General features: G+C 46.8%; 1 protein-coding gene across 2 annotated transcripts in view; it reads left to right on the forward strand.

Annotated features, from left to right (window-relative positions):
* Positions 1 to 1,647: 1,647 nt before the first annotated feature.
* The window catches only part of SMARCAL1 (SWI/SNF related, matrix associated, actin dependent regulator of chromatin, subfamily a like 1), a 53,174-nt gene continuing 28,758 nt past the window's right edge, over positions 1,648 to 26,063 (forward strand). For both annotated transcript variants that reach the window (XM_061384308.1, XM_061384318.1), the window contains exons 1-9: positions 1,648 to 1,994; positions 4,202 to 4,237; positions 4,635 to 5,473; positions 6,083 to 6,133; positions 10,320 to 10,559; positions 13,406 to 13,456; positions 20,947 to 21,133; positions 23,528 to 23,678; positions 24,572 to 24,730. In XM_061384308.1, coding sequence (XP_061240292.1) covers positions 4,693 to 5,473; positions 6,083 to 6,133; positions 10,320 to 10,559; positions 13,406 to 13,456; positions 20,947 to 21,133; positions 23,528 to 23,678; positions 24,572 to 24,730 — 1,620 coding nt within the window. In that variant the 5' untranslated portion in view covers positions 1,648 to 1,994; positions 4,202 to 4,237; positions 4,635 to 4,692. The remainder of the gene's footprint in view (positions 1,995 to 4,201; positions 4,238 to 4,634; positions 5,474 to 6,082; positions 6,134 to 10,319; positions 10,560 to 13,405; positions 13,457 to 20,946; positions 21,134 to 23,527; positions 23,679 to 24,571; positions 24,731 to 26,063) is intronic.

Here is a 26,063-nt window from a genome sequence, read left to right on the forward strand (position 1 = left end):
TCTGAGATTTCACAGTTCCCTAAGTGCTTCTCCTGTATTTTCTCAATTTGATCCTTACCACAAGAAGATTTAGAAAGGTAGTACTGTTTTCTTACTGTAACTTTACAGATGAGGAAATGGAGGTAGGGTCACTGTGTTGACTTGGCCAATGAAAGGGGTGGAGCTGAGGTTTGAACACTATGCTTAACTTCACTCAAGGCCTGTAAGACAGGCCAATGCCTTTGTCATTTAAAAAACCTGGTTCACTGTTTCAAAAGTCACACAAGTTCTATATGATTATTTTAAGAAAATTCAAGTAATTCAGGAAATTCTAGATTAAAAAGTAGACTACTGTACCCCATCCTCCCTTGGTTGTGAACTGAGTTTATACACACTGATAGGTAAGGATTTTTTTTTTTTTAATGGACCAAAATGTACACATTGATGTGCTTTGTTTTCCTGAACAATACATCTTGGTCGTATTTCCAGATCTTTAAGTAATGATATACCTGTTTGTTTTTACATGTGCCATGTTTGGAAACAGAATAGCAATATTGATGATAGCAGAATATTGTACTTACCAACAATATTTAACAGTGGAGTTGATTATGGAATGGAAACAGGGCTCACACTGGTGCTCAGAAATGGGGTAAACTGACTCTGAGAGTGTCAGGTTACTAATTTTCTCTCAAGTGGGCTCCAGAGTCAGAACCACAAATAGGCTAACAAGGCTTTGAAAAAGTTATCCAGTAGCCGTTCATTTTCCTATCTGTAAAAGGGGGATACAAATACCGTGTGTTCCTTAACATTGTAGTGAGGATTAAATGAGATAGTTCAGAATAAATGCTCAACACAACGACTGAAGATGAAAAGGATGATTATGACAATGACAGTGATGACAATGCTAATTCTCTTTTGGTTCAAGAAGGTCAGGTGGGCGTTGGAACAGCAGGTGATGCTTAAATTGCAAAGTTATCAATATCAGGAACCGGTCCTCCAGGACTACCAAATCCGACTGCCCATCTCTCCATAGTACTATGAGATTAGCCACAGATTCAGGATCTTTGACTTGTCAAATGAAATTCTTGTGTTATGATGATGTTGTATACTTTGCACAGCTCATGCTGCTTCCTTCCTGGGTGCTACTAAAAATAAGGAAGAGCATGGAAAAACAAAAACAAAAACCCCACAACTCTGACAGTTCTTCACAGCAAGACTTCAGTTTTGGAAACCTCAACAACTCTGGTTTAATGATCCGGAGTTTGGTGAAACCTTTCAGGGAATTGTTTTTCAGTCGCTCAGTCGTGTCCAACTCTCTGGGACCCCATGGACTGAAGCATGCCAGGCTTCCCTGTCCTTCACCGTCTCCCAGAGCTTGCTCAAACTCCTGTCCATCCAGTCGGTGATGCCATCCAACCATCTCGTCCTTGTCGTCTCCTTCTCCTCCTGCCTTCAATCTTTCCCAGCATCAGGGTCTTTTCTAATGAGTCGGCTCTTCCCATCAGGTGGCCAAAGGATTAGAGCTTCGGCTTCATCATCAGGAAATGGAGGACTACAATTCCCAGGGTGGACTATTTCCACCCCGCCCATGACGTTGCGTCTCTCCTAATTCTCACCAGGTTCCTACCTCAAACTACAAATCCCAGAAGGCTCTGCAGCACCGCTCCGGCCTCCCGCCTCCTGAACTCTCACTTTTTAAAGGGAAACTCGGACCGCTTTGCCCACTGGGAAATGTAGTTCCTCGATGACCGACCCTGCCACTAACACTACCTCTCAGGCCAGGGAACTGAAATAAGGCGAGCCAACTGGCGAGCACTCGAGTACCTGCGCCTAACCGGTCACCGGAAGAGCAACTTGGCTCAGGAAGGCTCTGGAGACGCGCCTGGGTTCGGGGTCTGGCGAGAATGAAGCTCGCGGTCTAGGTCTCACCAGCCGAGAAGGTAAACTGGGAGGAAGGCGGCGGAGAAGGGCGAGACCAAATACCAGCCTGGAGCAGGGAGTGGCCAACGGAAAGGGTGAATCCAAATGGAGATGATAGGGGTGGGAATGGTGCTTCCGTCCTGCCAAGTCTGGGGGGAGATGCGCGCCCCCAAAATAGGGTGGAACCCAGGTCCTAGCAAAAAGAAGAGGGGCTTCCGTGTAGTGGGGTGGCTTTACGGTTTGGGGCTGATCAATGGGACCTCATCCGACGGCCTCGTCTTCCCTGGCTAGTGGAGGCTGCGCACCAGGCCTTGGGCCTGTAGAATTTGGGTTCGCGGCAAAGCCCTGGATGGAAAGTTTAGGCAGGAGTGTTTTGCCCAGGGAACCAGAGAACTTGAGCGGAGCCCCGGGAACAAAGCCTTTCTCTAACCCCTTCCTTACTGTTGGCGGTTGGGGGAAGTGGGAGGTCTCTGGGGACAGATGTTTGGGGTTCTAGTCAAAGACAGTCGCAGGAGGAAGGAAACCTTTTTAACCCCAGGCTCTTCTCAGAGTACCCCACCCCTACCCCCTTGTCATCACTGTAAACATTCCGTGGCACATTGAGAGCCGACTCTATTCTGAAACAAGCCAGAGAAGTTAGTGTAAAGAGCCTGGGCCTAGAATGCTGTAAAAGTGGCTCAGCTCTTGGAAAAAGGACGTAAGTGAATTAATTGGGGGATAAAATCAGGCTTGGGATACAGTATGTAAAAGATCCTGCTGTGCTGTGCTTCGGTTGTGTCCTACTCTTTGTGAACCCATGGGCTGTAGCCCACCAGGCTCCTCTGTCCGTGGGATTCTCCAGGCAAGAATACCTGCATATCTTAGGGCTCTTGCTTTGGCAGGTGGGTTCTTTACCACTCTTCCAGGGGATCTTCCCAACTCAGGGATTGAACGCAAGTCTCCTGCATTGCAGATGTTGGATTCTTTACCATCTGAGCCCCCAGGGAAGCCCAGGAATACTGGAGTGGGTTATGTATCCCTTCTCCAGGGGATCTTCCCGGCCCAGGAATAGAACCAGGGTCTCCCTGGTGGCTCAGCTGATGAATCCTCCAATGACACCAATTTCCTACAACACATCCTCTGCATGCCGCTGCTGTTTCCATCCACAAAACCCAGATGCTCTGGCCTAGCTGTCTCACAGACAGTGGGATGTAACCTAATTACCTCATCAGGAACATCTGCTGAAAATCTTGACATACTAATTAACAGAATGTAGTTCTAAGAGATCCACGAGTGGAGTGAGGGGAATAGTCAAGTGGTATTAAATTAGGCCCTTATGTGGCTTTTCAAAGGCATTATTTTACTTCTTCCCAACTCTCTTCTTCCAAAAAATACCTAGCTTGACTCGTTTCCTTAGAGCATCTAGAATCAATAGTTCTCAAGAGAAATGCTGCTGCTGCTACTGCTGCTAAGCTGTTTCAGTCGTGTCCGACTCTGTGCGACCCCATAGACGGCAGCCCACCAGGCTCCGCCATCCCTGGGATTCTCCAGGCGAGAACACTGGAGTGGGCTGCCATTTCCTTCTCCAATGCACGAAAGTAAAAAGTGAAAGGAAGTCGCTCAGTCGTGTCCGACTCTTCGTGACCCCATGGATTGCAGCCCACCAGGCTCCTCGGTCCATGGGACTTTCCAGGCAAGAGTACTGGAGTGGGGTGCCATTGCTAATTTGTAGTAAATTCATCTATCTCCAAAATACAGGACCTGTATCTAAGGATATGGATAGAAAAAAAGAATTATACTGTACTCTATGAACACTAGCTATACTGTACTCTATGAACACTAGCTGGCTTTCCTGGTGACTTGTTGGTAAATAATCTTGCCTGCCAAAGCAGGAGATGCAAGAGCCACAGGTTTGAACCCTGGGTGGGGAAGATCCCCTGGAGAAGGAAATGGCAACCCACTCCAGTATTCTTGCCTGGGAAATCCCATGGACAGAGGAGCCTGGTGGGCTGTCATCCATGGGGTCACAAGAGTTGGATACAGTTTAATGACTAAACCACCACCTATGAACAGTGGTTATGGATGGATGATGAGGTTACAGATTAATTGTACTCTTTTCTTTACACCTGTATGTAGCATCTGGCTTTGTACAATGAGCATGTATTACTGTTTTCACCTTACTTTTCCAAGAGTCACTTGTTGCTCCTTGGTTGTAGGTTTACCACCTGCAGATTGCCTTGCTAGGAATAATAAAAGGATTCAATTTGAGGGGTGAATTTAGTGTGCAGTCTGTGTGATGTTAATGTTTTTTTCCTTCTTCCAGGTTGGAAAGAGGCTATTTTATAAATGTCACGTCACGGTATGTAGTTGTTTTGGTCTATGTCAGTCTAATCCATTATCCTTTCTAGTTTGAAATACTCCCTTCTCTTTATCTGATGGATTTAGGTTGCACTGCGTAACTTGCTTGGGATCTGATAACTAACTCATCTTGGCTGGTGGATGAGAGGGAGAAAAATATTGCAGTTGAAATACCTTTTCAACTTTGGATTTGAGTGACCTTGCTATTTGCTTTTTTTATCAGGGTCATGGTTTTTGTCATATGTGTGTGTATGTTTAATTTTAAAAGAAATTTTAATATATACTTTGTTTATACTCCTTGTGCATTTCCTGGGACAAAAGCTTGTTGAAATCAAGGTAAGCAAAAAAAAAAAATTTAAAAATTAATGTCTATTTCCATGTTGTTTTTCCTTTCTCAGCTTTTGCCAAGTTTCCGATTACAGACTGACATTCCTGCATGAGCATCTCCCCATTAAAATGTCCTTGCCTCTTACAGAGGAGCAGAGGAAAAAAATTGAAGCAAATCGGCAGAAGGCTCTGGCCCGAAGAGCTGAGAAACTATTAGCAGAACAGCATCAGAAACCTGCCCAGTCCAAGCAGGGCCCATCCCAAAACCTCCCCCGAGATCCTTCTAAGTCAGGGAGCCATGGCATCTTTTTCAAACAACAAAATCCCAGCAGTTCATCTCATGGTGACCAGAGACCTCAAAATCCCCACAGTTTTCCACCCAACACCTCCGAGCAGGCGAAGGGGATGTGGCAGAGGCCAGAAGAGATGCCCACAGCCTGCCCAAGCTACCGCCCACCAAATCAAGTGACTGTCGCTGGGATCTCCCCGCCCCTGGCAAACAGTCCTCCAGGGGTCCCCAGCCAACAGCTTTGGGGTTGTGAGTTAGGTCAAGGTCATCCTCAGGCTTCACTCGAGACCCAGTCAACACCCTTCGCTAACACAACTCACGAGCCTTTGGCCAAAGTGAAGAATTTCCAGGAGACAGCAGCCTCTTCCTCTGGACAGCCTCCTAGGGATCCTGAATTAGAGGCCAGGATGGCAAGACCTTCCACCTCTGGGCAGAACATTTCGGGGAGTGTGATGCCCAGGACAGAAGGAAGACTGCAACAGAAAGCAGGGACCCCGCTGCACAGAGTGGTAGGCTCCCAGCAGGGAAGGTGTATCCGGAACGGAGAGCGATTCCAGGTGAAGATTGGGTACAATGAGGCGCTCATCGCAGTGTTTAAGAGTCTGCCCAGCAGAAGTTACGGTAATGAGTCTTCCAACTGGTTCTTTCAGATGTTTTTTTTTTTTTCCCCTACTTCTAGAGTCTCTAACAGTTTCTCATAAATATGAAGAAGATGCATTGGCACATTCTGTCCATCCAGTTGTTAGAAAATTTTCTATTTTAGTTCATGTTTCCTTTTGTAATAGGCATCCCTTCCAATAGCTGCCGCGCCTGGAGGGCTGCCTCGTGGCCCTGTGGAGAATGGATGCATAGTTATTCACAGGCCCTCCCCTGCTGCCAGGTGCTTTGTGTGCATTGTAGCACTTAAGCCAAACAGCATTTTTTTTTTTTTTGATGTGATAAGCAGATGTTATTTCCGTTTTAAAGGCGATCGGCCAGGTGAAGTGGCTCAGGTTAGTTAATCCGGAAGGGCAGAACCAAAGTGGCTTCCTCAGGTATGTTTGCTGTCTGTCCTCTCCCGGGATTTTGTACCTCAGCAGGGGCTTTTCAGTCACCTGTCTTGAACTTAGCATGCATGTGTGCATTCATTCATTCACTCATTCAACAAGCCTTTATTGAATGTCCAGGTACTGCTCATGCCAAGTCTTTGGCCTTATTGTGTGCAAACCGGGTACTTCTGTTTCATTTCAGATCCTGCCACCAAGACGTGGAACTTCAGCATGACTGACTATGGTCCCCTAAGTAAGTAGGTGTGTAGTGCCCCTTCTTCCAGGGAGAAGCTGCTCTTGAGGAGTTCCTTAGAAGTAGCAGATGTAGTCTAGCTGGTGGTTCACATGGCTTATGGGGTGCCATCCCAATGTTCCTCTTCTCACCATGGCCAGCCTAGTGAGGCAAGTCCTTGGGAGGACTTCACTGATCATATTAACAAAAGCTAGCACTTATCAGAACCTGCTACATGCAAAGCTGTTCTGCTGCTAAGTTGCTTCAGTCGTGTCCGACTCTGTGCGACCCCATAGACGGCAGCTCACCAGCCTCCTCTGTCCCTGGGATTCTCCAGGCAAGAACACTGGAGTGGGTTGCCATTTCCTTCTCCATTGCATGAAAGTGAAAAGTGAAAGTGAAGTCGCTCAGTCATGTCTGACTCTTAGTGACCCCATGGACTGCAGCCTACCAGGCTCCTCTGCCCATGGGATTTTCCAGGCAAGAGTGCTGGAGTGGGGTGCCATTGCCTTCTCCAAAGGCTGTTCTAAGCCCCTTATCTGTTCTAAGCCCCTTATATATTTGCTAACTCCTTTATTCCTTATAACAACCATTTTACAGATGGGAAAACTGAGGTCCAGAGAGGCTCTGTAACTAACATAGGATCACACACAACCAATAGGTTATGCAACTGGAATTCAAACCCAGCCCATCTGACTTCAGAGGGCCTATTCCCACCAGACTGTGGGCTCCAGCCATGCCAGGCAGCTGTGCGGGCCCTGCTGCCAGGAAGAGTAACAGTTCAGCAACAACACAAACCCCAGGGCACAGAGAAGGGCTGTTGCCCCGGCTGGTGCCAGGCTGTGCCACATCTGTTGGTGGCCAGGGCTCCCAGGTGCACCACTCCTGTGTTCTGTGATCTTGTTGACTATCCCGCACCAAGGTTTGGTGCCTTCTGAAGCCTGGAGCCTGCACCTGGTCAGTGTCAGCCCCGTTCTGCTCCTCCTCCTCGCTGGCCGTGTCAGTGCCCTCTCTCTCCCCACCCAGTTCAAAAAGGGGAAAGCTGAGGATCCATGGGGAGGTTACTCCTCTGCAGATTTGGGGCATGGAGTAGAATTCTCTAGAATCACTAGTATAGTTTCTGGAAGTGATGAGACAGCCCCCCTGCAGAACTTCCTGTGTTGTGTGTGTTTTTTTGTTTTTTGGGGTTTTTTTTGCCTCCTCCACTTGAAATGTACACCATTAGGTTTGGGAGAGCTCACTTCTACCGTTATTTTATTTCTTTTATTATTTTATCTATTTATTTACTTTTGGCCATGCTGGGTGTTTGTTGCTACTTAGGGTGTTCTCTAGTTGCGGTGTGCAGGCTTCTCACGGCAGTGGCTTCTCCTGTTGCAGAGCACAGGCTCTAGGGTGAGTGGCCTTCAGTAGTCGTAGCATGTGGACTCTGTACTTGCGGCTCCCGGACTCTAGAGCACAGGCTCAGGAGTTGAGGCGCACGGGCTTAGTTGCTCTGCAGCGTGTGGGATCTTCCCAGATCAGGGGTCGCCTACATTGGCAGGCAGATTCAAAACCACTGAGCCACCAGGGAAGCCCTTACCATTATTTTAATCCATTTATTGCATGTTAGGAAGGGGAGAGACAGTGCTCTGAGTTAACACTGCAGGTCTTGATACATGGTGTTGCATTGTTACATATTAAACCAGTGATTTCCAACGTTAGGAAATCTTTTTCATGTCCTGTGTTTTTTTCTTTTTTCTACTTTTATATGTGTATAAAAAAGTAACCTATAGAGACTGTTTAAAGTCTCTGTTTTGTTTGATTTGTCATCTTTTTACTCCTCTTCTCTCTCTGACCATAATGCATGGTGACTCATGATATCTGCTTTTGCAAATTCATTTAGGTTTTCTGTGCAGTATGATTATTTCTGGTAATGCTCCACATATTTTTTTTTTTTAAACTTTGTTGGGCACAAAATTCTCAGTGTAGCTTTCAGATGAATTTTGCTGAACAGGAACTGTTTCGCTCCCCGTATCCTTGTCAGTGTTTTGCACGCACAATCTGCTTCTACCAAAGTGTATCTTGAAAACCCTTGCAGCAATCATGAATTTGTGCCTCTATCCTTCTCTCTTCATTTTCAGATGGTTCATGTTTGCTGTGTCATCTTAGTAGATTACACTTTTCATTAGTATAATTTATGAAGACTGTCAGTCTTTCTGTTATTTGTTTGGGTTCACCTCTGAACTTTGACTTTTTAACTCTACCACACACTCTTTGAACCCTACCACACACTCTTTGTAGGCCATGTGGAAAGTATATCAATGGGCAAAAGAAGAAAAACCAGCCCCCTCATCTGCCCCCCCATCTGTCCCCACTCACTATTAGCATTTTAGTTTTGTTCCTTCCAGCCTTTTTGCCTGTGCATTAAAATATACAATGTTTTATATATTTAATATAATTTGTATCTTGACTTTTTCACTTAGTGTTCCTGCATAAAGCATTTTTATTAATTTTTTATGTATGTATTTATTTTGGTTTGCACTGGGTCTTCCTTGCTTTGTGCGGTTTGCATGAGCTTTCTCCGGTTGCAGCAAACAGGAGTTACTCTTAGTTGCAGTACCCAGGTTTCTCACTGTTGTGGCTTCTCTTGTTGTGGAGCACAGGCTCTAGGATACAGGCTTCAGTGGTAGCAGCAGCAGGCTTAGTAGTTACGGCGCACGGGCGTAGTTGCTCGTAGGCATGTGGGATCTTCCTGGACCTGGGATCAAACCCATGTCCTCTAAATGGGCAGGCGGATTCTTATCCACTGTGCAACCAGGGAAGTTCTAAAGCATTTTTATTTTAATGGTGCATGTTAAACAGTTCATTCTAAATGATGAAAATGTACATCTCTGTTATTGAACCGCTTTGGCCTCCAAAAGATGATTTAATGTTGTTTTTTGTACCTTTGTGTTTTCCGAAATTTCTTCCAAAAAAAATTAATGGCTATATATGGAAGATTAACTAAATAATTAATGGAAGGCTATATAACCTTCCATTGTAAGAATGTGTCATAAATTGGGTAAATCATGTTCTTTTGGTTTAATATTAATTTGCTTCCAGTTTCCCTAGTATCAAAGCTGTAAGGAACACCTTGGTCTATAAATTTTTGTGTTTTCAATTTATGTTAGTTGAGACAGATTTCCTAAAAGTTGAATCATTATGATGACTTTTTATAGCTCTTGCTCTGTGTTGCAAGATTGTTTTCCAAAAGATTTTCACATATCTATTTTTTCTAATTCTGCAAGTTTAATAAGTAAAAATTGGCTTTTTATTACTCTGATTATTTGCAGAGTTGCATGTTTCTCAAATGTCTATTGGTCATTTTTCCCCCCTTTTGAGTTGGTTACCTAACGTATCTTAGTGGTTTCAGTATTTTTTTTAAGTATGAGCTCTGTTCATATTTCTTGCAGATATCTTTATTCAGTAGTTTTGCCTTTCATTTCAGTTTGTGTTTTTTGACTGTTTAGTTTTATGTTGTCAAATCTATTAATCTATTAAGTGCCTCAGTAATAGAGAAAATAAGGTTTAAAACTGCATTTGTGGCCTGACAGTCCTGTGTCTCCTTCTTTGTCCTCCCAGTGAGGGACAGAGCACTGACCTGGGAACAGGGTTAAGGGTCTGATTTCAGGTGTGTTGATTTCCTTCAGTGGCTTCTCTGACATAGCTGCGGGAATTATCTAATAAGTTTATTCATCCTGGTGAGACCCTGCTTCTCCCTGTTCATTTCTGAATTCTAAGTTTTAAATTGGAAAACCTAAAGAACAGAAGAGTTATATTCAGGTAATCCTGAGATCTCTGAAGTAAAGTCAAGTCGCTCAGTTGTGTCCGACTCTTTGCGACCCCATGGACTGTAGCCTACCAGGCTCCTCTGTCCATGGGATTTTCCAGGCAATAGTACTGGAGCGGATTGCCATTTCCTTCTCCAGGGGATCTTCCAGACCCAGGGATAGAACCCGGGTCTCCCACATTGTAGACAGACGCTTAACCGTCTGAACCACCAATTACTCTCTGAACCTCCAGTTAAAGCTCACCTGCTCACCTTCCCCATCTAACTACACCTCTTGTCTCCTGCCTGCCTAGCAAACGTCCTTGTCACCCTGCTTCTGCCTCCTCTCCTATCTGCCTGAGCATGCCAGGGCCTTAAACGTTACCAGGTCATCACCTCTGTCCTTTTCTTCTTCCGCAGTGAAAGCAGCCCAGCGCCTCCCAGGGATCACCCTGCAGCCTTTGGAAGGAGCCGAGGGCCACATGGAGTCACCCTCCACCAGCAGTGGCATTATAGCCAAGACCGGCCTTCCTGCAGCTCCCTCCCTGGCCTTTGTCAAAGGGCAGTGCGTGCTCATCTCCCGGGCCCGCTTCGAGGCAGACATCAGCTATTCAGAAGACCTGATTGCGCTGTTTAAACAGATGGATTCCAGAAAATATGGCAAGTAGTTGGCCTCGGCCTAATTCCCAGAAGGCAGGGTGGCCCATGATCTCAGAGCAAGGTGTTCCTGTCTCTTTAAATATTCAGAAGTGACTTTCTTGGCAAAGCCTTCCTAACCTGCTCCTCTTCCTGTGGAAAGGTGTTCCCTAAATTGTTACCGATAGTTGAGCACGTAGTAGGGTCTGCTTTGTCCTTAAAGGCCTCCCAAGGAGAAGACTCCTTCCCTGGTCACCTGGGCAGTGTCTGCTTAGTAGAAGCAGGTAAGTTCCTGCTGTAACCACTTAAACCCATTTAGTTTTATCTTGTTCTTAGGAGAGCTTGAAATATAGGTGTTTTCCATAAAAATAATTGCCAGCCTGGTAGGCTCCAGTCCATGGGGTTGTGAAGAGTTGGACACGACTGAGTGACTTCACTTTCACTTTCATGCTTTGGAGAAGGAAATGGCAACCTACTCCAGTGTTCTTGGCTGGAGAATCCCAGGGATGGCTGAGCCTGGTGGGCTGCCGTCTGTGGGGTCACACAGAGTTGGACACAACTGAAGCAACTTAGCAGCAGCAGCAGCAGCAGCAACAGAAGACTCAGTTCAGTTCAGTCGCTCAGTCGTGTCCAACTCTTTGCATAGACTAAGCCAGTGGTTTTCAGGCTTGAGCCCGCCTCCCAACCACCTAAAGCAGTGGGTAAATCACAGATTGGCTGATCCAACCCCCAGAGTAAATGTTGATGCCTGGGTTCCCACCAAGAGCAACTGATTTAATTGGGTTGAGGTGGGGCCCTGGATATTGGCATTAAAAAAGAAAAATCTTCAGGTGAGTCTAATAATCAGCTAGGCTTGAAATCCACCAGACAAAGCAGAGCAGTATTGCTTGATTTTTTTTTTTTTTTTTTTTGTGAGGTTCTTCAAAAGCTGCCACATCAGAATAAGGAGCAGAATTCTGAACTTCTGGGTTTCATTCTTAGCTTGGGCCTTGTTGCTTTGCAAAACAGTGTAGCTTTTGTATTCCCATTCTTGAAATGGTTTTAGCTTTTTTTTAGTCAGGTTAGAAGGGCTTCCCAGGTGGCGCTAATGGTAAAGAACACACCTGTCAATGCAGAAGACATAAGAGACTCGGGTTCAGACTCTGAGTCGGCAGGATCCCCTGGAGGAAGAAGTGGCAGCTCACTCCAGTATTCTTGCCTGGAGAATCCCCATGGACAGAAGAGCCTGTGGGCTATGGTTCATAGGGTTGCAATGAGTCGGACACGACTGAAGCAACTTAGCACAGCACACACAGGCAGGTAGAAAGCAAACCTTTAAACCTCTTGCCTTTGAGACATTATGCTCAGGCAGCATCGTGGATGAAGCCTCTGTGGAGTGACTTGCGTAGCGAGCCTTCCTCGAGGTTGGGGATCCTTCAGGAGAGGGTGGTGCTGGCTGCTGCCTTGTTATCCTTTAGATGGATAGAGTTTTGACCGGTGAGACCTGGCTGGGGAGTAGGGTTTAGGTGTGATGCACAGGGCCCAGTCCAAGTCCAGAGAGTGTTGTCCCCCTGTCCCCTGGACCCCTTAGGTCTTCGACCTCTGCTTGGGGCGGCCTTCAAAAGGCAAGTACCGATGACCTGTGACTTCTGATAAGTGTGGCCTTTGAAACCACACTCCTGACATGATCTGCTGTTTGTGGAGGAATGAGAACAGCAAAAATATTCATGCCCAAACCCTGCCCAGACCCACTGGATGTTAAAACACCATGAGTGGATATTTTTTCGCCATAGCGGTTACTCACGGGCCTTTCCATTTGCTGCCCTGCTGCCGTCAGGATCCAGCTGTTGCCAGAAAGGGCCTCCTGCACTATTCCACGTCAGGAGTGGGCTGTCTGCTTTGGGTCTTTCTGTCACATTACACCCGGGCCGCCTTGCTTCTCTCCTGACGTGGACCTGGTGTCCGTGATGCCTTTTCCCTAACCACCTTGCTTCCTCAGTAACCAGACAGAGAAGAATCCTCTTGTACTACCCAGAAAGCATTTACTGAGTTGCAGCTTACTTGATTTTCTCAAAAGGTAGATTGGTAGGAAAACCGGACGTAACGAGTCAGTGCTGGGTAGGGAAATGCTCACCCTCCTTAGTTAATAACGTGTGTAGATGATGCTATACTCCACTAATCAGAAGATGGCATCATCATCATCATAATAAGTTATCATTGTTTACCTTTTTTTGAGTGCATTGTTTGCCAGACCACTTTTATAAGCATTTTACATTTAAATTTTACATAATCCTTACAAGAAGCCTATGAAGCAGGGCTTTAGGATCCTCCTTTGGCAGATGGTGGGAACAGAGGCACAGAGAAGTTATGTAACTTGCCCAAAGTCACACAGCCAGGAAGTGGCAGACCTGGGATTTGACCACTCCGACCACACGTAGCTTGTTTTCCATGCACAAAACGAAGCTACTAATAATGGTGCCCAGCTTATAGCGCACTGAGGAGCCAAGGACATGGTCATATAAGTTTCTTGGCTTAAAGTAAGCACTGAATAAGTACAAGCTATAGTATTATCCCAGCCTTGGAGATTCAGGGCATTTCTCACCTGCTAGGCCATCCCTGGTCCTCTGTCCATGTAACTCTCTTTGTCCCCACCCTTAGCAGCCCAGTGCCATCTCCACGGCTGCTTGTCTTTCCTCCCTGAATTCTGTCAAAGCCTCGATGAAAGGTGGTGTCAGTCTCTCTATCCCCGCTGCCCAGCACAAGGTCAGCACAAAGTGCCCACTGCCCAAGCTTCCTGGGGTTTTGTGAAACCAGGGGATGAATTCGTAAGTGTGGTGACCTTGCAGGAGGGCAGGGTGTCACGTTTGCCTGTTTGTCTCTTGTCGTTGCAGATGTCAAGACCCGGAAGTGGAGCTTTCTCCTGGAAGAATACAGTAAACTCAGTGAGCTGCCCATCTTGCTTGTTTATATCATGCTGTTGTTAAGCCTTAATCACATGCCTCGGATTTAATGTAGTTTTTTTTTGAAGATCGATTTCTTTACTTTGGACTCTGCCGGGTCTCCACCATTGCACATGGGCTTGTCTGTAGCTGTGGTGAGGGACCATTCTTTAGCTGCCGTGTGTGGGCTTCTCTTGTGGAGCACAGGCTCCAGAGCAAGGTCTCAGTAGTTGTGGCACGTGGGTTCAGTTGCCCCGATGCATGTGGGGTCTTCCCAGACCAGGGATTGTGTCCCCTGCATTGGCAAGCAGACCGCTAATCACTCCACCAGCAGGGAAGCCCCAATATAACATATTTTAGAAGAATCACCTCCTTCCTCCCCTCTGCTGCGATAACATGGCACGCTTGAGTGCAGGACTGGGAAAGGTGAAGATGCTCTCAGCCATGCCCCTGCACTCTGTGATAGTGGCTCTGTGACAGCTCAGGGAAATGCAGGGCCACATGTTCCATCAGGCTGCGGCGGTGCTAGTCAGATACTCGAGGCCTGTGCACCCTCCCACCCATCACAGAAGAACAAGAAGTGAGCGTTCGTGGGCTTTGGGAATCAGAGGCAAGCTAGGATTGCTGAGGTTAGATGGAAGCTACTTTAGGTCCCCTATAAGAGCAGGCTCTTCACTTACTGCTAGAACCAGATGGTCTGTGGAAGCGGGAGAGCCATAGTGGTAACGGGCTTCATGATGGGCTGAGTTCTGCCAGAGGCAGAAGCCAAGGCCAGGGCACATCGGTGTTTAGTACATGCTTTGGAGCCTGACCAAGGGAAGGGCTATGTGTACAGATACAACTATGAGAAGAAGTCAGTTTGGGCTTATCATTTTGCTTCTCTGTGCTCTGCTTGGGTGGGGCAATGAATGAATCCCAGTATGCCTGAGGAAGGGTGGGGTGGGGTGATGGGTCATATCTTGGCCTGTCCTGGAATGCTCATGTGTCACCCATCTTCCAGACTTCAAATCCTGCAGGGTGTACAGCTGGCACAGCACCGGTTCCCCCTACGTGACCCCTGAGAACTTTCTGGTCCCAGGGATGGTACCTGTCAAGCCGGGAGAGACATTCTCCAGCGCAGTGGAGGTGGAGAGGTGTCCACCAGGCTAGGGGTGTAAGGAAGAGGTCTCTTCCCTCTGTCTCCTTCCTATGTGATTTACTGTGTGACATTAGGTAGGTAGCTCAATATTCTGGGTCGCGTTTGGCCCTTCAGTTAAAAAAAAGGGGGGAGGGAAGGTATTTAATCCATATCTATCCTACTGACAGAAATTAAATATGAGGGAAGAGCATTTGATTCCTTGAGGGAAAACTTGCTGCAGATTTGGGGTTCAGTTTGAATATGATGAGTTACTTATTTAGTGTCAGCAGCCACTAGCTGAGGCAAAAAGGGTGGCTGACATTTATCTGAGACTCCTTAGCTGCAACTGTTTGGAGATTGTGGCATGAACAAATTATTTGACCAAAGCTGAATTTTTGATGAGCAGTCAAAGTGAGTTTTTCTCTCTCAGCCCTTTGTCTTTCAATCACAGAAAGACATGTAAATATGTGAGCTATGAAGCCTTTGACTTTTATGGAACACCAAAAAGCAGGACATTTACAGCATTAGGAGATGAATGTAACGTTGAAAAACCATGACTTGCAGCTCACATAGCGTTATATAATGGTTCCAAGTCTCGTGGGCCATGGACTCATTGAAATATGTGATGAAACAATGGAGTCTTCACTGGGAAAAATGTACAGAATGGCCACGTGTAAGGTTGTTTTTTTTTTTTAAAAAAAACAACATTTATTTTGTTTATTTATTTTTGGCTGCCTTGGACCTTGGGTTTTAGTTGCAGCACTCGGGGTCCGCATTGCCTCTCTAGTTGCAGTGCTCAGGCCTTGTTGCTTTGCAACATGTGGAATCTTCCTTCCCTGACCAAGGATCAGACCCTTGTCCCCTGTATTGGAAGGCAGGTTTGTAACCACTGGACCACCAGAGAAGTCCCCACATGTAAAGATTTTGTTTTTTATATTACTAATCCCATGGACCTTGATTTAAGAATTCTAGAGTTAGGACTACTTTTTTTGCATTCACTATAATGATGGGCTTCCTAGGTGGCGCTAGTGGTTAAGAACCCACCTGGTAATGCAGGAGATGTAAGAGACACAGGTTTGATTCCTAGATTGGGACAATTCCCTGGAGGAGGGCATGACAGCCCACTCTAGTATTCTTACCTGGAGAATCCCATGGACAGAGAAGCCTGGTGGGCTACAGTCCATAGGGTTGCAAAGAGTCAGACACAACTGAAGGGATGATAATGGTTCATAGACTGTAACAGAGGTGCAACAGTGACCCCGAGTGCTGATTTTCCGTGTCTTCTTGTTGTTGTTCAGTCACTGAGTTATGTCCGACTCTTTGCGACCCCAGACTGCGGCATGCCAGGCTTCCTTGTCCTTCACCATCTTCTGGAGCTTGCTCAAATTCATGTCCATTGCGTTGGTGACACCATCCAACTATCTCTTCCTCTGTTGACTCCTTCTTCTCCTGCCTTCAATCTTTCCCAGCATCAGGGTCTTTTCTAATGAGTCAGTTCTTCCCATCAGGTGGCCAAAGTATTGGAGCTTCAGCTTCAGCATCAGTCCTTCTAATGAATATTCAGGATTGAATTCCTTTAGGATTGATTGGTTTGATCTCCTTGCAGTCCAAGGGATTCTCAAAAGTCTTCAACACCACAGTTCAAAAGCATCAATTCTTTGGCATTCAGCCTTCTTTATAGTCCAACTCTCACGTCCATGCATGACTACTGGAAAAACCATAGCCTTGACTAGATGGATCTTTCTTGGCAAAGTAATGTCTCTGCTTTTTAATATGCTGTCTAGGTTGGTCATAACTTTTCTTCCAAGGAGTAGGCGTCTTTTAATTTCATGGCTGCAGTCACCATCTGCAGTGATTTTGGAGCCCAAAAAAATAAAGTCTGTCACTGTTTCCATTGTTTGCCCATCTATTTGCCATGAAGTGATAGGACCAGATGCCATGATCTTAGTTTTTTGAATGTTGAGTTTTAAGCCAACTTTTTTTTTTTAGTTCTTCTTCACTTTCTGCCATAAGGGTGGTATCATCTGTGTATCTGAGGTTATTGATATTTCTCCCGACAATCTTGAGTCCAGCTTGTGCTTCATCCAGCCCAACATTTCACATGATGTACTCTGCATATAAGTTAAATAAGCAGGGTGACAGTAAACAGCTTTGATGTTCTCCTTTCCTAATTTGGAACCAGTCTGTTGTTCCATGTCCAGTTCTAACTGTTGCTTCTTGATCTGCAGATTTCTCAGGAGGCAGGTAAGGTGGTCTGGTATTCGCATCTCTTGCAGAATTTTCCACAGTTTGTGGTGATCCACACAGTCAAAGGCTTTGGTGTAGTCAATAAAGTAGAAGGTTTTCTGGAACTCTCTTGCTTTTTCTGTTATCCAGTGGATGTTGGCAATTTGATCTCCGGTTCCTCTACCTTTCTAAATCCAGCTTGAACATCTGGAAGCTCTCACTTGGTTCACGTACTGTCGAAGCCTAGCTTGGAGAATTTTGAGCATTACTTTGCTAGCTTGTGAAATGAATGCAATTGTGTTTGAACATTCTTTGGCACTGCCTTTCTGGATTGTAGTGAACACTGACATTTTCCAGTCCTGTGGCCACTGCTGAGTTTTCCAAATTTGCTGGCATATTGATTGCAGGACTTTCATAGCATCATCTTTTAGGACTTGAAGTAGCTCAGCTGGAATTCCATCACCTCCACTAGCTTTGTTTGTCGTGATGCTTCCTACCGCCCGCTACTTTGCACTCTAGGATGTCTGGCTCTAGGTGAGTGATCCCACCTTCACGGTTATTTGGGTTATTGAGTTCTCTCTTATACAGTTCTTCTGTGTATTCTTGCCACTTCTTCCTAATATCTTCTGCTTCTGTTAGGTCCATAACATTTCTGTGCCCATCTTTGCATGAAATGTTGTTCCCTTGGTATCTCTGATTTTCTTGAAGAGATCTCTATTCTTTCCTGTTCTATTGTTTTCCTATATTTCTTTGCATTGTTCACTGAGGAAGACTTTCTTATCTCTCCTTTCTATTCTTTGGAACTCTGCATTCAGTTGAGTATATCTTACCTTTTCTCCTTTCCCCATTTCATAGATTGGGGAAAATCTGGACCCAGAGAAAGGAAACAGTTGTTTTTCTTGTCAGGGAGTCTCGCAGGGTCACAGTAAAGTCTGATTAAAATTGTGATTCTGAGTTTGTGATGTGACCTGCTAGGAGATGGAGAAACCAGGTCTGTGAACTAAGAGACTAGGGAGATGAAGTGCTGCATATATCGCAGTTCCATTCCTCTGGTAACAGATCATAAACCTGGGGAGTCTGGACCTCTCTCCCACCCCTAGGTCTCGTATGTGGAATCAGATTATTGACCTGAGCTAGTGACCATGTGCCTCTGAAACTAATTAAGAAATAACAGTAAGACCTGAGAGTGTGAGTGCCCACTGCAGATACAGTGGCAGCTCCGGTCTCCAGGTCAGGCCAGTCTCCTCTGAGTGTTCCTCCTCCCTCTTCTCTCAGTGATGACTCATGGCCTCCTGGCCACAGCGAAACTGGCAGCAGGCCTTCTGTTTTCCCCTGCCTGTCACAGTCCAGAAGGGTTCCTCATCCCCAAATCAGTGATTTCGTCTTGTCGGCTGCTATTTGAAAACATTCACATCCACATCTCTCCGCCATGTGGGCCAGCAGCGTTCTGCCAAAGAGCTGTTTTACAGAAACGACTTCTCGATGACTCATGAAGCCAGATAGCACATCCATCTGATCTCCCAGCGCAGGGAAAGGGTAGCAGAGAGTTGCTGACAGAGAATTCAGGCGGTCTCAGAAACACAGTCTGTGGGCTGAACCGGCAGCGTAGGATTTGGGGAGCTAGCAGTCGATAGGAAACAGAGTAGAGCGTTCTTTTTTCCCCCTTGAGTGGCTGAAAGGACATAATGCGCACAAAGCCTTGCATCCCACCCCCGCTGGATCATCAGCCCTTTCTTAGCTTTCATCAGGTATCTGAGTGCTGAAGATCACTGGATTAAAATGAAAATGGGTTCTGAAAGCACATGGAGTGCTCAGCCTTTTGAAGCGTGCAGAAATCAGCACGCTCAGATTTAATTTGGAAGCTTACAGTGTATGTAGGCATCAATACGAACAGTCTATCTTTTATTAAAGCCATCAGCGTTACCTAATTTCTTATCAGGGTGATGCTATTCATGCAAATGGTTTCCAGAAATATGCTGGGAAAAGATTGAAGGCAAAAGGAGAAGGGGGTGGCAGAGGACGAGATGGCTAGGTAGCATCACCAACTCAATGGACATGAATTTGAGCAAACTCTGGGAAATAATGAAAGATAGAGAAGCCTGGTATGCTGCAGTCCATGGGGTCACAAAGAGTCGGACATGACTTAGTGACTGAACAACAACAGAAATATTTAGGGAAAGACAAATGGATTTAAATATATTGAAAATGCAACCCAATTTAAGGTGGTGGTAGATGGCTCAGCCTCCATATTCACTTCAGTATTTACAACCGGCAGTTGATGGTTGTGGCTGAAGGCTTTTGGAATACCTTGTGGGGAAATTAAGAACACATGAGCCTGTGGAATAGAGACCAAGCAGCCTTAGAATTTCAAGTAACATGGGTTAGAAATGAAATGGATCCAAGTTCTCTCTCTGATTCCTTCACCTGGATTCCTGGAGAATCCAATGAGCCCCTTGGTGGGTTACTACGACTCTCCCAGGGTGCCCCTGAGAGGTAAAGGGTAAAGAGCAGTTGAGGATCTGTAGACACTGGTCACTCTTCTAGTTAGATTTTTTGAAGGAAATGATGAAAGGGAAGATATCTTGAAAGCTGCCACTGTGGGACAGTAGGCTGTGACTGGTAGTTCAATGATAATTCTACTACCAGGGATTTCTAGCTCTATCTTTTCTCTAACTTTAAATTTTAACTGATGTTATCCTGCCTTCCCCCACCCTACAGAATTCTGTTTTATTTGGAACTTGGGTTGTTTTGTTTTTTTCCTGTTTCTTTACTGAATAAAGAGGTTTTGTTTTGTTTTTCTTTTGAAATCAGGTGAAGCTAAATTCCTTCAAAAAAGAAAAATCAATGCAATTACTTTGCTTTCATTTCCATTTCATTTCATTTCCTAGGTCGTTTGTTTTTCCCAGCTAGTTTTATGGCTCTAACTAGAAAAGTCTCTCCATCCATTATATTGGCGTGTGGAAGCCACACGCATGGAAGGAAAGTGAAGACCCTGAAGTATAAGCTTTAGTTCAAAGAGAGCCATAGCCACGCCCAGTGTAGACTCTAAGCTAAGCAGGGGTTGGTAAAGTTCTTTTGTAAAGGGCCAGACCGTTCATATTTCAGGCTCTGTGGGCTGTGCTCTCTCTGTCCCAGTGACTCAGCTGCACCATTAGGCACGATAGCCACCATTGACTGTCTACTAACACATGGGCACAGCTGTCTCCACACAAACTTTATTTATCAGAACAATAAGTAGACTGATTTGGTCCACAGGCCACCTCTCCCAAGAGGAGATGCTTTTTCTCTTACGGAAAATGTCCAAAGTGCAAGGCCATGTGCATTGTTCTCAGTCGGTGGCCTTTGCATGGACGCTGCCCTTTGTCATTATTTATGAATAGCGCTCCTGTCCTACTGATTTTTCTCCCTCCCCCCCACCCCACCTCCCGGCTTGTGATATAATTTAATTTTATGTATTTTTTTTGCTTTTATTTATTTTTAATACTTTTTATTTTGTATTGGAATATAGCCAATTAACAATGTTGTGATAATTTCAGGGGACAGCAGAGGGACTCAGCCATACACATGTATCCATACTCCCCCACGCTCCCCTCCCATCCAGGCTGCCGCAGCTGCTCTTCTTTCTTGGAAACACCTCACAGTTTCTCTGCAAGGACCGCAGTGCTTTCTTGCCTGTGGACGGCATATAGCTTAAAGTTCTCCGTCTTCTCAAGTATCAAAACCAAAATAAAACATAAGGAGAATGAAAACAAGGCAAGATTTATTCATTCTAAGTCTTGCTTTAATTGGGCTAGTTTTTGAAGAATATGAGTCGTTATTTATTGAAAGGAAGTCATTTTTAAATGACTTAAGGTTAAAAAAGATCAGTCACAAAAACATGTTAGTTCTTTCCAGTGTTTGCGTAGCGTAGTGAAGATCAGTTTTGCGTTACTGAGCACCCTCTTGTTTGCGGACATCAAGTACAGAGGGAGAAAGCTGGTGCTCTGCCATGCACCTGTCAGCGCCCAGTTTTCTCTCCAGTTACTTTTTTGAAGAAGGTGGCACACTGCAGAATTCCAGCCCTTGAACTTTGTATGTCAAAGCCCCTTCTTTTTTCTCCCAGAAGTCTTGGGCATTAACACTCCAATTCTTACACCTCTGTTCTTTCTAGTGGAAAGAGTGCGCGGCCTTCCACAAGTTCAGCTGGATCCTCTCCCCAAGACCCTCACCCTGGCTTTCGCCGCTCAGCTTCAGAAGACGTCTCTCTCTCCTGTGGCAGACATCCCCGAGGCAGACCTGTCCAGGGTGGACTCCAAGCTTGTGTCTAGCCTGCTGCCCTTTCAGAGAGCTGGAGTCAAGTAGGTTCTTCCTTTGTCTTCTTGTGCTGTCTCCCGTTCAGGTCTATCGATCACCATGACCTAGGTTCAGATGCTCCCTCTTTTATGAATACTCCTCTTTCACAACCTTCTGAAAGCATCTAGGGATTAGAATTAAACAGCCCAAGTGTGCCATCACCGAAGCCTGATTGTAACCATTGATTTCAAATTCCCTAAGTTAATCAGGGAATTCCCTAAGTTAGTTCCCTAAATTAATCCCTAACCTAGACAGCATATTAAAAAGCAGAGACGTTACTTTACCGACAAAGGTCCGTCTAGTCAAAGCTATGGTTTTTCCAGTAGTCATGTATGGATGTGAGAGTTGGACCATAAAGAAAGCTGAGCACCGAAGAACTGATGCTTTTGAACTGTGGTGTTGGAGAAGACTCTTGAGAGTCCCTTTGACTGCACAGAGATCAAACCAATCAATCCTAAAGGATATTCAGTCCTGAATACTCATTGGAAGGACTGATGCTAAAGCTGAAACTCCAGTACTTTGGCCACCTGATGCAAAGAACTGACTTATTGGAAAAGACCCTGATGCTGGGAAAGATTGAGGGCAGGATGAGAAGGGGATGACAGAGGCTGAGATGGTTGGATGGCATCACCAACTCAATGGGCATGAGTTTGAGCAAGCTCCAGGAGTTGGTGATAGACAGGGAAGCCTGGTGTGCTGCAGTCCATGGGGTCGCAGAGTCGGACATGACTGAGCGACTGAAATGAAGTTAATCAGGACTCTGGATGGCAAGGGTGCACAAACTCTACTCAAAATAGTGTAAGAAGTAACGTACGTGTCCTCGGTTCATGCCACCCACAGGCCCACTGCTCACTTTCCCACCGTGGTTGGTCACTGGCTTCTGAAGGGCAGAAATGCTGTTTTCAGGCAATTCAGAAAGACCTGTGCAGCCTGGAATTCTTGTGGGCCATGCCAACTGCTGATCAGAAGAGGGGATGTCCTCTGTCTTTTCTGTGTAAGAAGAAAAGGAGAAGAACTAGTTAGTTGGCTTATTATCAGGGTCCTGAGCAAGTGATCAGTTTTGCAGGAATTCCGATGAAAGAGGAGTTGTGTTTGGAGCAGGAGACCAGGTATCTGGCTTTCAGAGATCCTTTTAGCTTTTCCTTGATTCATCATGTGAGTCAAGCAAGTTACTGTCACTGTGTCTTGGTTATTTTTCTCATTTTGGGGAATACTAGTTATAAGAGAGACACTTTCCCAGCAGTTACAATGGCACCAAGCACTGTTTTAAATATTTTAGACATTGTGAATGCCTGCTACACTCTCTGGAGTAGGTCTGGCTGTTATTCCACGTGACAGCTGAGGTACAAGGAGGGTATAGATCACTTGGATAAAGACACACAGCTCCCAGGTGGTGGACTTGGAATCCTAACCCAGGCCAGTGGGGCTCCGAAGGAGTGGAGTAGTAATCCATGCCTTATTCACAAACTGTTAGCCGGGGCTGCTGCCCTGGAGGGTCAGGGTCACGGTTGCAGGCTGCTAGGTAATGAGCCACAGTGCCCCTCCTAGACCAACACTCTTGCTCCATCCTTCCCTCGGGACGTCATTCTTTTCTCCAGTGTTTTCTGTCTTTGCCACGCTTACGAATACAGAGTCCTCTCTGACCTTGAGAAAAACCGTCTTTCCTTTCTTCCCTTCCCTTCCCAACATCCCTCCCGTGACAAGCACAGCCCTCCCAGTCCCTCTTTAAAGAGGCTTTCCCACTCTCTTCCCTTCCATCCTGTGGGCCTCACCTGCACCAGGCAGAGAGCAACTCATCTTATTGGAAACTCTGCCTACTTCGCTTCCATGACCTAAAGGTCTTGGAGCTTCTCCCTACCCTTTGACTACACATTTCCCTGGTAGCTCAGCTGGTAAAGAATCCACCTGCAGTGCAGGAGACTGCTGTTCAATTCCTGGGTCGGGAAGATCCACTGGAGAAGGGATAGGCTACCCACTCCAGTATTCATGGGCTTCCCTTGTGGCTCAGATGGTAAAGAATCTGCCTGCAGTGTGGAAGACCTGAATTCAATCCCTGGGTCGGGAAGATCCCCTGGAGGAGGGCATGGCAACCCACTCCAGTATTCTTGCCTGGAGAATCCCCATGGACAGAGGAGCCCGGCAGGCTATAGTCCATGGGGTCGCAAAGAGTCAGACACAGCTGAGCAACTAAGCACAGCACATTGTCCCTGTTTGTAGTCTTCTCTAGATTATTACCACCCTGCCCCCTGTGGCCCCTGTCTTCCTTCTCGGGGAAGAGGTCTCTCATGAACAGGTAGCCCCCACCCAAGCAGCGGTGTGGCTTCCCGTGATATGCGACGGCAGTTTAACCGCCACCCTGGGAGGTGTGCTGTGCTGTATCCTGACCTTGTCCACTTCAGTTTCGCTATAGCACAAAGAGGCCGCCTGCTGCTTGCCGATGACATGGGCCTGGGGAAGACCATCCAAGCCATCTGCATAGCGGCCTATTACCGGAAGGAGTGGCCCCTCCTGGTGGTGGTGCCGTCATCTGTGCGCTTCACCTGGGAGCAGGTCAGTTCTCCTGGCGTCATCACGTTAACAAGGACAGTTTTCCTCAGAGGCAGAGTCACCACATGACTGTTCGGGGGCAGGACCCAGGGAAGCTCCGAGGCTCTGTGTCAGCTGAGGGCGAGAAGGGAGATGAGATAGCCTCCTGAGGTCAGGCCCCTGGCCTTCAGGAACACTCCAAGCTCCAACTCACCTGCTTCTGTTACAGACGCTTCCTGAGTGCCTCTGGTGTCCCTGCTGACAACACCTTTCACTTAGGTTTCAGAATAGTTTTACTCCCTTTATTTCCCTTAATCCTTAAGTAGCCATGTGCAATAGACATGAGATGTTAACCCCACTCACAGATGAGAAAACTGCCCCTCAAAGAGGCTAAGCACCACGCTTACTGCTAGTGAGGGGTGGTTCCGGGACCTTGAGGTCACACCTCCTAACTGGGGGCTCGGGATTTTATACCCAGTAGCAAGTGGTGTGGGTAGGAGGTGCTCTGTCTGCTGGGCAACTTTTTGGCTGAAGAACCTGGCACGACTGTTGTGTTGTCTCTCAGCCATGAGCTTGTCTAGCATAAACCCAGGGATCAGAGTGGTCCTGTGAAATGAATAAAACTCTCCATAAGCAGACGTGGTGAGGAAGGAAGACGTGGTTCATTGTCCGTAGCTTTCCCCAGCTTCATGCTACTCGGGGGCAGCTGTCGGCTTCCTCAGGCTATGGCCGTTCATAGGGACAGGGGTAAGACAAATAAATGCAGGAGGGTGGGGAGGGGGCAGACCGAGTGTACCTGCAGGGGGCGCTAACCTTGGTCCACCTGGAGAGAGTCAGTGATGGCTTGGCGGGGGTCCCAGCTGGCGGCTGCCGGGCCAGAGCCTCACTTGGGTTTTGTTCTCTCCTGTCACACCCAGGCCTTCTGTCGGTGGCTGCCGTCTCTGAACCCAGTAGACATCAACGTCGTGGTGACCGGGAAGGACCGCCTGACAGATGGCTTGGTCAACATTGTCAGTTTTGATCTTCTGAGCAAGTTAGAAAAGCAGCTAAAACCCCCATTTAAAGTTGTCATCATTGTAAGTGACTCGACAAAGTCTTTCAGTACTTCCTCCCTGGGTAAAGGCTCCCTGAAAGCTCCACGAATGTCCACATCTGTAACTTCATGGAGCCTCCCTAGGTTTCTAGAAGAGAAATCACTGGCTTCATTTTGTGAGGAACTGGTATTTCATTTCTCTCAAATATCAATTCTCAGTCCTAGCTATATATTAGGATCTTCTGGGGGCTTTTTGGAAAATGGTGATCTGCTGGGTCTGTGCTGGGGGTTTCCAGCCCGCCTCCTCTCCCCACGGGGGGTCACGATGGAGCCCGAGGACCCCAGACAGCCCAGAACTCCAGGAACTACAGCCTGGACAGCACGGGCCTGCGCCTTCATCTGCTGCCCTCTTTGTCGGCATGACCCAGGCGTGCAGTTCAAACAGCTAATAGATTTTCTTTCAGCCGATGTAAAGATGTTCCCTCCCACCACAAACACATACACACAAAAGCACTCATTACCCTTTTTTAGAGAAGCTTTCAGAGTCTTGCTCCCAGATGTGACGGTATGTCTTGTAGTTGCCACTTGCCCTCTTCTAACTCCTCTCACGCTCCAGAAGGAAAGTCTGGAGAGGCTGGCCTCCTCTCCAGCACTCTGTGTCCACAAGACTCACAGATATAAACCTGAAAAGGTGTGAGTCTCTCCCATCCCCGCCCACATCCGGTCAGCTCCTAGCCCAAGTCCAGGTAACAGACGGTCCGTGGTGGAGCGTGCGATGGATGAATTCCAATGTAAGTGTATCCTCACTTCTCCTCTTGGCAGAACAGGCGACCCCCATGCCTCCAGGTGACATGAAAGGGTCTTTATGCGAACATGTGACTGGAAAACTGCCAGTGGTATTTCCCTCCTCTAAAAATAGGATTCTCTGTCGACAGTGGCTCCCCAGACCTTGCTGCTTGTGTTGTCAAGCGCACATCTCATCTAGAGAGAGCGAAAGGGAAGGGCTCTTAGAAAGCTCTTGGTGAGCCTCTGAGCCATAAGGCTGCAGTGGAGGCTCTGCCTCAGGTTTCCCAGCAGCAGGTTGACTGCAAGGGAGCCACCTTCATCCATTTGCTCAGCCAACTAGAGGGTCATCCCTGCGCAGGGCCATGCACTGCTGCGGGTAGGGAGGGAGGAGGTCAGCCTCTGGCCTCCAGGGAGCCATAGCCCAGCAGGACAGACAGAAGCACACGCAGATCGTCACAATCCATCCCAGTGCCTTCAGAGACGTGGGAGCCAAGGAGGTACTCAGGGAGGGGAAGGAGACTGCACACGCTGGACAGCAGCACCAGGGGCTAGCATGGGGCACACCCAGGTCCTCAGCACACTGGTTAGTG

This window comes from Bos javanicus, chromosome 2 (genome assembly GCF_032452875.1).
Source record: "Bos javanicus breed banteng chromosome 2, ARS-OSU_banteng_1.0, whole genome shotgun sequence".
NCBI classification, from domain to species: domain Eukaryota; kingdom Metazoa; phylum Chordata; class Mammalia; order Artiodactyla; family Bovidae; genus Bos; species Bos javanicus.